We start from the raw sequence: 14985 nt of genomic DNA, 5'->3' as shown, positions 1-14985 counted from the left end.
GTTCAAGATCGAAGCTAATATTCACTCAATATAACTTTGAAATAAGCAGTTTACTCCTACTGTATAAAGAACTCTCAGGTCACGCACACAGAGTTCCACGATGACAAACACTTATGTTTCAAATTAATCACATTCTTTTCATAAATCCATTCTAAAATAACGTAAAAACCAGTGCTGCCAGTTCAGATCCAGTTTACTCATAGTTTTTCTTTGGGGGTTTAACCAAAATCCCTCACAATATTGGAAGTGACAAATTTAAGTCAGTCAACGTTGCCATCCTAATTACCAAGTGAAATACAGCTATAAACCTGAAGTCAGAACCATACAAACTAAGAAATAAAGTTTTTGCTGTAAACACCTGTAAAGAAAACACTGTGCAGAAAGGGGCCTAGTCTTCAAGGGGCGTTTGGTTGTATTTTTTTTTCCTTTTAATTCTTGCACTGGTTGAACGATCACTGCAGTCTTTGTTACTCAGAAAAGTTGTATGAATTAATGAAAATAAGCAATATTTTATTTCAGTATCAGATTTATAGTTTGTGTGTTACACTGGGGCTGGCTTGACTGATATTAAACAGATATGTCTGAAACACAAAATAACATAAATTAGACATGCCATGGGACATGTACAATTAATTTCTACTAAAATGTGGATAATTAAACCCACTTCTACGCCAATTCTTTTACACTTTTAATGGTGATAGTGACTAGTATTTTAGTAAGAGGGTAAAATTCAATAAAATGTACGAGGACAGCCATACAACTCAAAGATGATGTTTGCACAGCTTCCAATTCCGCTGTGAAAATACACCCCCTCCGAAATAGAAATAGGCACTTCATCTTTAAAAATGAAGCACTTTCTTTTGTTCTTCAGTCATCATCAACAGTTGGCTTGATTGTCACTCCTCTTCTGATTTGACCCCAACCAATTAAACTGCAAAAAGAAAAACAGTTTGTATTACTTCTAATAGCAGTCAGAAATGTCCAGGATAAATCAACATCCTTCTGTCATTCTTGCACCTTCAGTTCTCACATTTCGCATTTCTCCGCTTCTCTCCCACCCAAAATATCCTACAAGATTTAAGACTGGTTAGTGGAAACACACAATAAAAAGAGAGTGAGGGACAGAGAACATCTGTATGTTTGTAACCAGTTAAGGGATGTCTCTTTGAACAGTAAACTAGAAATCTGAAAATGCTTTCACTTATGTTGTACTGGTGGACTGTAAATCTACTCACAGCTTGATCTCTCTCACCTTTGCCTGCAGCGCTGCATTACTTTCATATAGAAATGAAAATGTTAAAATTCAGACAGGATGACAGTAAGATTCTAAACAGAGCTGTAACTCTGAATGAACATGTAACCTATAAAAGGTAATTCAACTCTCAGGTAAGTTGTACTATTTATATTCAGTAACATTAAGGCCCCTTTTATAGGCCACTGCTGCCTCAGAAAAATATGCTTGTAAAAAGAAATTAAGATCATGTCCATTTCCACAATCAGCAGGCAGTCCATGCTATTAATACAACTGTCTTTAAAACATTTCCGATTTCTGGCACAGAGATACACAGAAACATATGCATCTCAATTTAATTTGCTGAGCAGTACAGCCTGTCTCTGGACACCAGAAAAATGAAGTATACTAGCCCATCACTTCCCACTTCCTAGGGCCATATCCACAGGTCATAACTAGTCCACCTCTGAATTCACTGTTCCTTGGATTCACTAGTGTCTCCTGTTTGCTTGGCCATTTGCTGATAAACCTCTATGCTCCTATATATTTACTTTCTATTTTATACCTCCTGTTCATCTCTTGCTTTCTCGCTTTCTTCCATCTTTTCAGTACTCTATTGCTTCAGGCTACAAGTTCCTTTTCACAGTACCAACTGTATATTGTCTTTACTCCGATTGGATTTTATTTGGCTGCTTTTCCCAGCTTTCCTCCTTTCCCTTTTCTCAACTTTCAGTTTCCTTACGTTGGCCCTTTGACCATTTAATACAGCATAGAAGGCAACTTTTTAATAACTGGATCTTCACACCAGGCTGACACTACTTGTTCACCCCATAAACCAGAGACAAGTGGGCTCTTTGGCAAAATGCGGTCATGTTTTTCAAGTGGGAAGTAATCTACAGAAGCAACAAAACTCGCATTAAAATTTACACAGGCTGTCAGTCCATAGCTCAAAAAAAGCATCATTTCAAATATAAATAGTTTCTCCTCTTCCTTCTGCTTTCCCTGACTTAATTTGGGTCCTGTCTTTTATCTCCCTGCCTCCCTTCAAGAGATGTTACATTTTAATTGGGTTTTTGTTTGGTTTTTTTTTGTTTTTTTTTTTGTTTTTTTTTTTTTTAGGGAATAATCTCTTCCCTAATTTGTCAGATAGCTCTGAGACAGCAAGCACTGAATTCTCATCTATGCTTTCCTGTTGATCTGAAAAAGAAACACACATGCATGGATATTTAAAGCTTGGTTCTTTTTCATATGGTAGGGACTTCTTGTATGAATGTACTCCCTTCTACTTTCCCCTCATACTATAAGAGCTGTGCAGGGTCAACAAATCTGAATACCCTTATGTTCTTATGATATTCAGGCAGTCCTATGGAACACGTAATAGGTACAGCATGCATCATCATTTAAAGAGAAGTATGGCACCAAGCTTAAAATGAATCATCAATCAATTCTGCTCATCATTTTCAGCCTCTAGGTGATTCTGTGCAGTCAGCCATTTTATACTCGTAATTTGAATGGGTCAATCCAGTTTGATGCTTTTTTCTTTCCTCTCTACTCATAGTACATAAAATACTTGAACCTTAGAATGTCCCTCCTCTATTCCCCTGATATTACTTCAAAGTTGCACTAGAAGTCACACACAGCTCAACAGGTTGAACATCACTGACCTAGGTGTGTATAAACACAGGCTTTCGCTTAGCATTACTAGAATTTTCAAAACACGCTGCTGAGATAGCCTACTGTTAGCTCAATTACAGCATGGATGTTATGGCAACAAACCATGAACCTCTGATGTTTCCCTGTCTGTTAAGTAATAGATACACACCTGTTAACGCTTCTTTCACAAGAGGCTAGAAATTAAATTAAGCATCCCACAATAGTGGTGTCAATGTGTTAGGAGAATCCAGAGGAATTTTAAAAACCGACATATAACTAGAGCAAAATCAGATCCGTGTATTTTTCTTTTTTTTGCTAACATTAAAACAACTGGGTACTTTACCAATTTAGCACCAACTTACCGCCAGTGCTTCTCAACTCTTCGACTCAAGGCAATTTTTTCTCCAACTTCTGTGCATACTGGGTTGGTTAGCACAATCTTTCCCAAATCAGCCTTTACTGCACTGACTCTCCCTCCAGTAGACAGGGATCCTATGTTTACCATTAAAACTTCATTCTTTGATAATTTTTGCACCTGAAGTAAAACGTACAAAACTTTGAAACATATGCTATAGTATTAAAAAAAAAAAAAACAAAACAACAAACAACATACCACAGACAATATGAAGTATCTCCTGTTACCTAGATACCAAAAAGAAAAGATATAGCTGAGAAACAAAAAAACCCTATTAAATACCCACACACACAAACCATGCACAAGTGTCAGTGGATGAAGTTTATATTTTAACTCTTGTGAAAGGACAAATATGTAAGTATGTTGGGTATATAGTACTGCAGGTTCTTCTTGTAGAAAAATCCCAAGAAAGTATATCATGCCAAAACATCCTGAAGATTGCACATACTGTTTTAAAAGCAAAACCAGTCTCAGATATTGCTACAAATTGGAATGTTATACCATTTTTTTAAATACTCTGGATATTCTCATTTCCCTTATGCCTACATACATCAAAATGATTTCTCAAAAAAGAATTAATTTCACAGGACAAGGAGACAGCTGAGGCACTTAATTTACTGTTGCATGAAGCAGTCATAGATTTTACTGCTAACGGGGAAAACTATGATTTTATAGTTTGATTTGTGTAAAATGGACCACGGAACCTGAGACTGCACTGTGCATCAAGTTCAGTTTCTTTGCAACTACAGCGTTTCAAAAATACTTAGCTTTAAAAAATTCTTCAGTGAAAGAATCTCTGAAAGGCATGTAAGTAGGAAGTAGATCAGTATGTGTATAAAACTAATTATTGCACAAATAAATAGGCTGATAGCAAAGGAAAACAACTACCAATATGTTCAGAAGAAGACCTAACTTCAAAGACACAGAAATACTTTATGGTACCTTAAACTACTCTGACAGGAATTCCTACTCCTCTGAGAAGTATTCTTCTATAATATTAAACAAACAGGTAAGTTTTGTGACAAGCATGTATGAACAGGGAGACAAAACTACTACATGAATTAGAAAAAATTACATACTAATAAAATTTAGCACAAGAAGTTAATAAAAGAAATTAGAAAAAAAATCCCATAGTGTTGTCTCTCTAAAAAAAGGGGTACAGACCTTTGCGGCTTTCTTGTCTCCTTCAGTGCGCACACCTAATAGTCGTCTCAACAAGAAATAGGAAATTTCTAGCTCTGTAAATATTTCCGGCAGTGCTCCAACTGCACCAAGAACTTGGCCTACCATTCGGTCAGCCCGACACAAAGTTGGATCAATCTTAGTTCCAACACCTACAACAAAACAAGAAAAGTCACAAGGAGTAATTGCAAGGTAGCTGTCATGTTTACGTATTAAAATATTTGAAGGAGATCTAAAACCAACAAACTGAGAATGTACTGGGAATTCCCTGTTACCTCACAGCACTTTCAGAATGTCAGCAAGACCCAGCTCTGTCTGTTTCAAATGAAGAAACATTCTACTGTTAAAGCCAGTACAATTAACAATGCAAGTTAATCTGACTTGGCCACTGACAGTCAGGAAAATGATTTATTTATTGAATATCTAATTTTCACACCCATGCTGTCTCTCTATTTCTACATACGTGTATTATTTGAAATTGCTCATAGCCTTTTTGTTTACTACACTGAAATTCATCGTTAAGTGAAACCAAGTGTTTTCAATAACCATGAAGAAATTAATCTTTTAATAAGAGAATACTCTTACCTATAAGACCTCCTGGAGCAGCATATTGTAGATCATTGTGTTCAGCAAAGAGTGACACAATTTTGGAAAAGATTGGCTTGCACATGAGTTTTCCTTCACTGTCCTTGGACACAATACCAGGACGGACCTCAATTTCCTGGCCCACCTAATTACAAAAGTGAAAAGTGATTAACTGAATGTTTCACAGGAACATAAAGCTAACTACTAGTCACAGATAAGACCTACTTATCCCAAGATCTAGTTATACAAGACCTTGGTTCCGGGCTACTATAGAATTTCTAGGACTTCTGTTGCACTGTTTACTGCAAATCGAACAATATTGAAAGCTCTGTATCTTACAGACAATGAAGCAATTGATTTTCTCTTCAATACAATTTACAGAACTGCTTTAGCAAAGGATATTTATCAGCAATAATTCCAGTATTTACATTTTAGTTTATTTTTTAAAATGACATCTCATTTAGAAACGTTACAGCACTGGGAAAAATTGAGTTAATTCAATCGGTGCAACTGATCAGCATCAATAAACCGCAAGACAAAGAAAATACAAGTTGTACAAATGTTCAAAGATGTAGTTTGCTTTCCAGTCCAACAGGGCAACTTTTAAAGCACCCATTTATTGACAGTATCCCACAAGCAAAATAAAAAAAACCTGAAATACACAGAATACTTGAATGGGTAAGTGGGACCTGTGGGAACCCATACACACTTCAGAAGTACCTTTAAAGTTTTTCTGCTCCCCTCTTTCCCCCCGGTAATTCAGCAAGTAAAAGTGGTAGGACAGAAAAAAATTTAGCTCCCTCAATTTTTGTAAGCAATGACATCAGTATCATTATTAGCAAAAGTTAAGACCACAGTAACAAAAATACATGTTTCTTGTTCTGGTATTTTAAAACAGGTCAAAATAATGGACAGAGAGAATGGATAGGTGTCATCTGACCATATTCTAGTTTAAAAACCATTCAATTATATAGATTCATTTTGTACTAAGCATGCAAAAACTCCACGAATTTTTATAATTGTAAGTCTCCAGACAAGAGAGGGAAAAGGTTACCTTTAAAACACCCTTTAGAATACTGCCACCAGCTACGCCCCCCTTAAGATCATCAACTTCACAGCCAGGCTTGTTGACATCAAAAGATCTAATTACTGAAAAGAAGAGACCATAACCAAGTTTATATTTAAGATCAGGTTTTTAAAGAATTTGTGCCTTTCTTTAGCAACTTTGCTTCCCTATTCTTATTAAGGTATACATATATTTATAAATATTATGAAAACATAATTCAGGGATAACATTAAAATATGATGAATATTTTATTCTGAATTTTTAGGTATATAGCTGATTTTGTTCTCAAAACCATTTAAGCTGCTCATATACATAAATGGCTTTTTAAACTGTTTCTGCAGAGCAAAAATTAATTTAAATATCAGTATCTGAAAAAGAAAGCAATGATCAATTATTAACTCCTTCAATATTCACAAAGTCAATTGTGACTATTGTAACCTTGTTTTAATGTAGTCAATTTTATGCATTCTGAACATGTTTTGTAGGTCTCCCATGCTTGGTGTGTGGGAAAAAAGCAAACAAACGGATTCACTGTAGTGGAACTGAATTTCAAAATATGCTGTACAACAACTCGGGCTTTCAGGAGATACCAGGACTCTAACACAGAAAATCTAACCATGCTACCTATAAGATTTTCATGGAAATAATTTAATTTTCAAATTCAAGAGTTTGTTAGTACTTTGTTAAATCAAATTTAAATTCATAGCAACTAAAGGAATGTTCTAAGACACAGGCAAGTTTCTCATCTTTATTGCATTTTAGTGCTGTTATACACATAGAACATAGATAAAAACCAGCAATTACCTCAAAAAGATTTAACTATAGCAATTAACTATGAACAAAAGACACAGCTCTCAGAATATATGCAAGTTTTAAAATAAGAGTGCACTAAATGCTCCTTTTAAACCTACCTCTTTAGAGCATTCAGCAACATGCTGAATGCTTTAAACTTGCCAAGTATAGATACTTGCAATAAATGGTTAGCCACCAAAGCCCAGACCTAAGCATTTACATACCAATAAGCCTTGGTTCAGATGTGAAGTCTCGCAAAGGGACTGGGATTTTCTTCACTATATACTCGCAAACTACCTCAATGTTGTATTTCAACTGTGCTGAGATTGGAATTATTGGAGCTCCTTCTGCAACTGTACCTAAACCAAAATCAAGTCCAACATGAAGCCTTAATACGGTATTTATAACAACATGACCAAGAGTTCTGTCATTATTTCAAGGCAGAATTTCAAGGCATATTTTACATGTATTTCCCAAAATAGCATCAGAGCATTTACCCTTCCCTTCAACGTTTTAGCTCAAAGCAGCCAGACCTACTTTGAGGCGGTTGTGTTGCCTCTGGATAATTGTGTACTGACGAGCTTTACAGTTGTTCTCTGAACACTGTGCAAGATAATCTTCTGTTCTAAGGGAGAATTCACTTCTTACGTTGCGATCAGAAATATTCTTAAAATCATTTCCTCAGAGAGACTGGGTATCTCAGTATTCAACATATCAGTATTAATTTTACAGTCAGACTTCATTCTGATGAACTAAAATGCCTATCAACTTAATGATCTATATTTTCTAAGTTTTGCAATACAAATACATATTTTAGAAAAATCCTAACTTTATGGAAGGATTTATTTATTTATCAAAGCTTGTTAAATATAGTTTTAATGGTATCCATGTTTCTTGTGATAACTCCAGGTCTCACAAAGAACTCCAAATTTACACATCAAGCCACTCCAACATAGCTGTTATGAACAGCTTATGCAAGGCAACAATTCTGAAACAAAAAAAAAAGAAAAAGAAGAAAAAAGAAAAAAAAGAGAGAAGCATTGGCCACTTTTGATGGTGACAATCTACCTCTGCAGCTTTTCACATACTCCAGCTAAAGCAGATAAGCAGGGAAAACAGTGGAAGCTCTGGGGAAAGATGAAACTCAAAGCACTAGATTAAAGTTGAACAGAACTTTATGGATGGAGTAGGATAACTCTGTCTGAACTGGACTTACAGAGAGAGAGAGAGATGAAAGACAAATCTTTTGTGATTAGATAAAAGTAACTAACGCATTTATAGCTATAACGTGCCCCTAGAAAGCACTGCTTCGTTCTCTCCTGCACTGTAGTAAGATCACAGTACAATCTCCAGCAAAGAAACAATCCAAGAAGATACAATGCCAAGAAGAAACCATAAATCCAGTGAAAGCTGCTAGACAAGACCTATTGCTAGTAGTTTTATATCAAAAGCTCTAACCAACAGCTATAACACTACTGTACGTAAGCAGTCTGAAACAGATAAGAATCACAACTTCAAAGGTCTGTTTTACAGATTAACAGACTATGTATACCAGCATCGTCTGAGTAAGAAAAGCTCTTCTATAAACATATTAAAAAAAACACTATATGTTTTTTCCCAACACAGAAGAATTACCACCACGAACTGGATTTCTGCTGTTGAAAACTTACCTTGTACAAATGCAAGAATCTGTTCATACTGTTCTTTAGCCTGGCTCTCCTTCACCAAATCAATCTTATTCTGTAGAATCAAAATGTGTTTCAGTTTCATGATTTCTATAGCAGCTAGATGTTCTGAGGTCTGGGGTTGAGGGCATGACTCATTACCAGCTGAAAGAAGAAAAGCAACTGCAATATAGAAACTATAAAGATAGGTAAAACTCCTACCATTAGGACATCTACTTTCCATTCTATCTTTATAAAAAAAGAGTCAGCTCTCAGTAAGCTACACGTGAAGCATCCCAGTTAATAAGCACCTACACTTCCCCAAAACTGCTGGCTTTAGCGTCCACAGAATATAAGACAGATGAGAGGGTGACTGAGTCCCCCATTATACTTGCTCCCAAGAGAAACACACATTTAAAACTTCCAAAGATACTGACAGCTAACTTCTGTCTACTTGACTTATTCCATCCTTTAGGTCTTTAGACATCCCAGTACTGGCTAGCATAGTGGACAATTCACCTTTCAAAAAATATCTTAAAATTCTATGTTTTTTTCTTATCACCAAAGCCATAAAAATGCCAAGATTCACAAACTCTATAACACACAGTAGATGTATCAAGCATGTGAATAGGACATTTATCAGCATGCTTTGGATTTTAGCCATCCAACAAGCCAACTTTGGCCTGATGTGCTATTGTGGTGGTTGATCTCAATTGAAATTTGGTCTATCACATTTTCTAGATTTAAACAGGCAGAAGGAATGACAGCTTATCAGCTATCTCAGACCATTTAAACTACAGTATCTGAAGCTGTTCTTGTTTGTTCACGTGCCATATCGAAGTAACATAATTGCTATTTATCACCAGAGCGCACTACATTCTTCTATAGACATACAAAAATGAGTTTTATTCACTTCCCATTGTTTACAAATCAGATGAAAAGTTGTCTACATCAAGATAAATCTCCTGTACCTTGATTTTTTTCCATATTCATTGGGGTTTACTGTTTGTACTCATGTTTGTGGACTCTCCTGTATGGCTAAGGCTACGTATTTAAAGCAAACTGAAGCGTCAGAGAAACACAAAATGTACCTGTAAGCCAATGCATTTCCATAAAATGATGTAAGTTTTACAGTGCTATACTACTACAAGGTTTCATCTTACCTAACTGATCTTCTATCAACTGGGCCAGCTACCAGATTAATGAGTATTTATAGCTATGTTTAAATAAACGAGCTAGTTACGGTACTTTTTTTTGTTTTCATCACTCACCCCACTAAATTTTAAAACTCATATAAAGTTGCTTCATGATATTAAAAAAATAGAGCTCTGCTTTTGTGTAGCAAACATTACCTATCAACAGTAAAGCTGCATCCATTACTGCTGCACCGTTCAACATAGTAGCCATCAAAATATCATGGCCAGGACAATCCACAAAAGAGACGTGCCTGTTGTAGAAAAAGGTTAGTCCAAAAGCCAATAAACAATTTCTCTGACTAATTTATTTGAGTGGCTAAACAGACATAAAGGTTAAAAGCAGCTTTAAAATAGATAGATAAATAAACATTTCAAGACAGATGCTGAGAAGTAACACCTTAAAAATATTTTCGTAAGAACACAAAGACTACTTAATGGCTATTGAATAGTTTTTCTGAGTTTTAAGATTTGATACCATATATCCACACTAGATACTGCTTTAATATTTCACGTTACTTATAGATTAGACTAGATTTAAATGCACCAGAATAAAAACCAACGAACCAAACTCCCCACACAAGCAGAAAAACCCAAACCCACAGGATTTCTCTTATCTCTTTTAAAAGTCATCTCCCATTCTTCAATTTTAGAAAATTATGCATTGTTAATTACACAGTTACAATTGCACTTTACTTCAAAGATTTATCCACAGACACAATGTTACAGCTCTTAGTTCCAACCTTATGATTTTATTGTGCAGACCACAGTAGTCAATTCACTACATTCTTGCCTGAACCTATTCAGTAAAGCATCCTTGTTTCCTGGTAGCATACCACCAAAAATCCAAGGTACTAGTTTGCTGCTTCACTGACAATATTAAGAATCTACTACAAGCAAATAAACAGTAAGATAAAGAATCCGAAGCTTTCAACCAATAGTTTAATAATGGCTGCATGACTGTCACACTCCAGCAGAAGCTACTGTTAGAACAACTGCTCTACTGGGAATCTGGGGAAAGGAAGGAAATAGATGATTACAGCACTACTTGTATTTTATATATAAGCATGAACTAAGAATCTTGTCATACAACAGTCTTTGTGACTACTCTCATTTGTGGTGTCTCACTTCTGTGGTTACTATGTTTGCACAATGACCATACTATACTTTTGTAGAAATTAAATAAATAAAGGACACCTGGCGTCCAGTTAGAGGCCTGATCTCAACATTAAGCATCAGGCTTTCATATATTCATTTTAAGAACTTTGAAAACTTTCCTGCCTCTAGGAAGAAAAAGTTTAACAAAGGTCACCCTCCAAAATGGAATTTTAAAGATGCGTTTGTGAGGTTCACTTTAGTTCTCATTCTAGTGGCTTTAAAATGTACTTATATTAATAGCAGAAAAAAATTCATTTCAGAGTCCTGCAAATACCCAAGGACAGAAGACACAGTTGTGCCCTACCATCACAACTAATAAAAACAAGGCTGTTTAGGTGACACATTAGATCAGGGGGATCCAGCATGTAAGAAAATGTGGTCTGCCATAACAATACATTCAGCTTGCAGCTCAATCCCGACTATTTTTCATTATGTAAAAGGAAGCAAACACAATTTATACCATTCATTTTACTGCAGTTACCTGACTAGTTTAAAGTTCCCTTTGGTGCCAGGAATATCTGTAGGGAACTCATCTGGGGTGCTACTTCCACAGGATCGGTAACACTCTGGCCGGGAACAGCTTGGGTCATCCAGCTTGTAAATCTGTAATTAATTTATTAAAAAATTAGAAAAAGTTTAATGCATCAAGGGTTAATTACTTACCAGCTTACATCCACCCAGAAACATATTAGCAGCATATCTGGTAGACTTACAGTAATGACTCACCTTTGCATTAGCATAGCCCAGCTTGATTGTGATATTTCTTTCCAGTTCATTTTTAAATCTGACAGTATGAACTCCAGATATAGCTTTGACTACTGTTGACTTTCCATGGGCTACATGGCCAATTGTACCTACATTTTAAAAGCAAATGTTTGTCAATAAATTGTTTAATTTTGTGCAATGTTCCATTGCAGTCAACACATAATTACCCCAAACTCTCTGTAGCCAGTAAGTCGCGAGCTTCCATCAGAAGCATGTATGGGTTTCGTAATCATTTTTGTTTAAACAAACAAGATCCTAAATTAAGCTCCCAATGGACAGATCTTTGCACTTTCATGAAACTCATTTCAATGTTTAATTTTAAGGTAAAATAAACTTTGCTTTAGCAACTATTCCCCGCTTAATTCAACAGCGTCCTTAAGTAAAATTGGTGCTATTCAAATTAAAACGGTTTGACAAGTCTCCTCCTGCTCCTTGATAAAATTTATAATAAAAACACTTTATCTATATTGCATTCTGTTTCGGTAAGAATTTCTTAAAAATGTTCTCACATAGGTACCATACGTTACTACATGAGCACCAGAAAGAGTCACGTTAATGCACCCCTCTTTTTTAGGAGTTTGGTTTTACCTATATTAATTGTTGCTTGTCTGCTGATGACTTCTGGTGAAAGAGGCGTCAGCTTGGTAACATCCTGCATGAGGGAGATTTTAGAATTTACTCATCTTGTATCTAAAAGTTTAGAGTATTATATGTATTTTCATAAAAATTATCCAGTTGTTCTGTTCAGCAAAATCCAACCAAGCTCATAAAACTAATTCTATATATGCATTCCGTATGTGAAAGTATGTGCAAGTATGTGAAATAGGACAAAAAGTGAACAAAATCCTGACTGTAACTCAGTATAGGTTGCAAATTAAAACACTGACTGTAAAGTGGTAGAGGCTGCAAGGTGTTAAATAAATACAGAAGTAAACAAAACAAAAAAACTCATAAAAAGCTCTAGCACACAAAAAAACCTTACTTATCCATAATTAATTAAATGAACTTTCCAGGGGCTACATGACGAACTGCACGTATGTTTTAAGAACAAAGATTTGTCAACAGACAGTTGTTTAACTGGTATAAGGTTCCACTACAGTCAATATATAGTTACAACTAACACTTTGGAGTCAGTAGGTCCAGAGATTTCATTAGCGCTATGGATTTAATTTGGGTTTTAATGGTTATTTTTTCCTTAAATCCTGTTATTACTATTTTAGGTACCAGACGAAAATTCTGCTGTCCTAAATAGCCTGTTGCGTGAACCTACTAGTAACTCCTGGCAAATCAAAATACATACAAATACATTCCCTATAGTTAAAAAGACAACTCTGGAAGAGTTGTTTTGGTTTTTTTAAAAAAGCTGTTTGTCCAAATATTGGACAAATATTGAAATCCACTGAAATGTCCTCTGCACTATTTTTGAAAATGTTGACACTTAATTTCCATCCTGCACTGAATTCATATGTATGAGCTGCTCAGTTCAATCAAAGACTCAACGATGCCAAAAGAGTGCTCAGTGCAGGACAGGATATAAATATTTTGCTAAGATACAAATAACACACATACATTCGTTTACATTAAATCATGCATTGTTTACACTTACATGCATGTTCCACATAAAACAATCAAATAAACACATCTGTGTAAGAGTGTAAGCTCACTCACTCTATTCTCGAATATTACATGAATAAAATGCTCATGTTCAATATAAAGCAAGTTTTCTCCACCTAACACAGGCAATTAAATTTATATTACGTGTATAACTAACTTAAAACGACTGCACACACTGAAGTCAACGACGGGAACATGACCTGCAGATGGCACCATCTAGCAGGGTAACAAGCACATAAGCATGATGCAAACCCTGTCATCAAAAGAAGTGTTCCTGGTGCACACAATTATGCACGCCTACAATTTTTTCCTCAAGACTGGTATAATGCTAAGCTCAGCTATAAGCTCCAGTCAATAGTAAGCATTAAAGGGCCAACTGAAAAAGTACAGCATAGGCCTTAAAGGTAATTCCTACCAACCTCCCAACTAGGCTTATCTGTGCTGTTTCTGACTGGCAAATGCCATGGTCAAAAATGAAAGGAAGTAAAGAAACTTTTTGAAATTACTAAGATGGTTAGCTATAAGACAAAAAGAATTCTTGTGCTCAAACCTCAAGAATATCAAACATTATTACTGTAAAGACAAACAAGCCCTTCTAGTTTGCTGAACACCAGCGAGCCAGCACCGTGATTTTCGACTGCTTTTGTCTGCACATAATTGTAGTAAGTGAGACAACCCAGGTGAGACGTTTAATAGGCAAGACTACCACAGCAAGAGACCACTGCAACTTATTTTCTTGGCAGTCAAGAAAATTTTCTTATTATACCAACCAAGACACGGCTGGCAACCAATCCATCTATCCTGCTTGGGAAACAGGACACCAATGTATGATTCTGCTTGGGAGAGGGAAGAGCCTTTAACACCACTAAGGCAGGGCAGCCCTTACGAGGCTGCACATCTCGGCACAAAGGCTTCACTCGCAGAGCCAGGACGCCAACCCACCGAGCTTCGGACTCGCCTCACCACCAAGCCAAGCGCCTCAAACCCGCTGCGACCAGCCCAACCTGCTCCCCGCGCCTGCCTCCACCTACCCCTTCCCCCAGCCACGGCGTGCTGCAGCTCGGCCCCCCCAACCACCGCCGCCTTCCGAGCCCCCTCCAGCCTTAAGGGCCCCAAAGGACACGGCGGGGCCTGGAGGGAGGCCCGGATCCCCTCAGCCTCAGATCGCCGCCCCTGCTCCCCACAGCGGCCCGCCCGCCCGGCCGGCCGGCCGCCCAAGCCCAAGCCCAAGCCCCAGCCCCAGCCCCAGCCCCAGCCCCGGGCCCACATCCGCCGCTTCTCGGTGTCCTCGCCCACGGCCACCCGCCCTCCGATCCCCTGGGCGCCCGGCGAGCAGGCCTCACCAAGGTGGCGAGGTCCTGCCGGCTGAGGTGCGGCTGCCCCAGAGTCACTCCCGCCTCGTCCCCCGCCATCTTGGCCCGAAGAGGAAGCGAGGAGTCTGGCGCGGCCGCCTGACCCCCGCCTCGGCTCGTCACCGCCCCCTCCGCCGGCCCGCACCCCGGCACCCGCCGACCGCGGGGCAGACGCCCGGCTCGGCGACCGGCCGCGCTGGGCGGCGCGGGGTGTCTGCTGGCCCCGCCGCGGATCGGCAGCGGCTCAGGCGCGCTTCGAGGCAGCCCCGAGAAGGACCCCCCGACCCACACCGTCACCCTCGCACCGGGTGATGC

The 14985-nt window shown here is 37.8% G+C and overlaps 1 protein-coding gene across 1 annotated transcript; it reads right to left on the bottom strand.

Moving 5' to 3' along the window:
• Positions 1–493: 493 nt before the first annotated feature.
• Positions 494–14954, bottom strand: EIF2S3 (eukaryotic translation initiation factor 2 subunit gamma). The gene is made up of 12 exons (XM_063343281.1): positions 14662–14954; positions 12293–12356; positions 11666–11793; positions 11421–11542; positions 9941–10035; positions 8595–8753; positions 7149–7283; positions 6121–6215; positions 5067–5211; positions 4464–4633; positions 3247–3419; positions 494–931 (listed from the first exon to the last, which is right to left on the bottom strand). Exons 1-12 carry the CDS (start codon positions 14728–14730, stop codon positions 868–870), a joined length of 1419 nt encoding a protein of 472 aa, XP_063199351.1. The 5' UTR covers positions 14731–14954; the 3' UTR covers positions 494–867.
• Between the last annotated feature and the right edge of the window lie 31 nt (positions 14955–14985).

This window comes from Chroicocephalus ridibundus, chromosome 1 (genome assembly GCF_963924245.1).
Source record: "Chroicocephalus ridibundus chromosome 1, bChrRid1.1, whole genome shotgun sequence".
Classification (NCBI taxonomy): Eukaryota; Metazoa; Chordata; class Aves; order Charadriiformes; family Laridae; genus Chroicocephalus; species Chroicocephalus ridibundus.
Note: the sequence above shows the minus strand (reverse complement) of the source record. Positions and strands in the feature narration are given on the sequence as shown.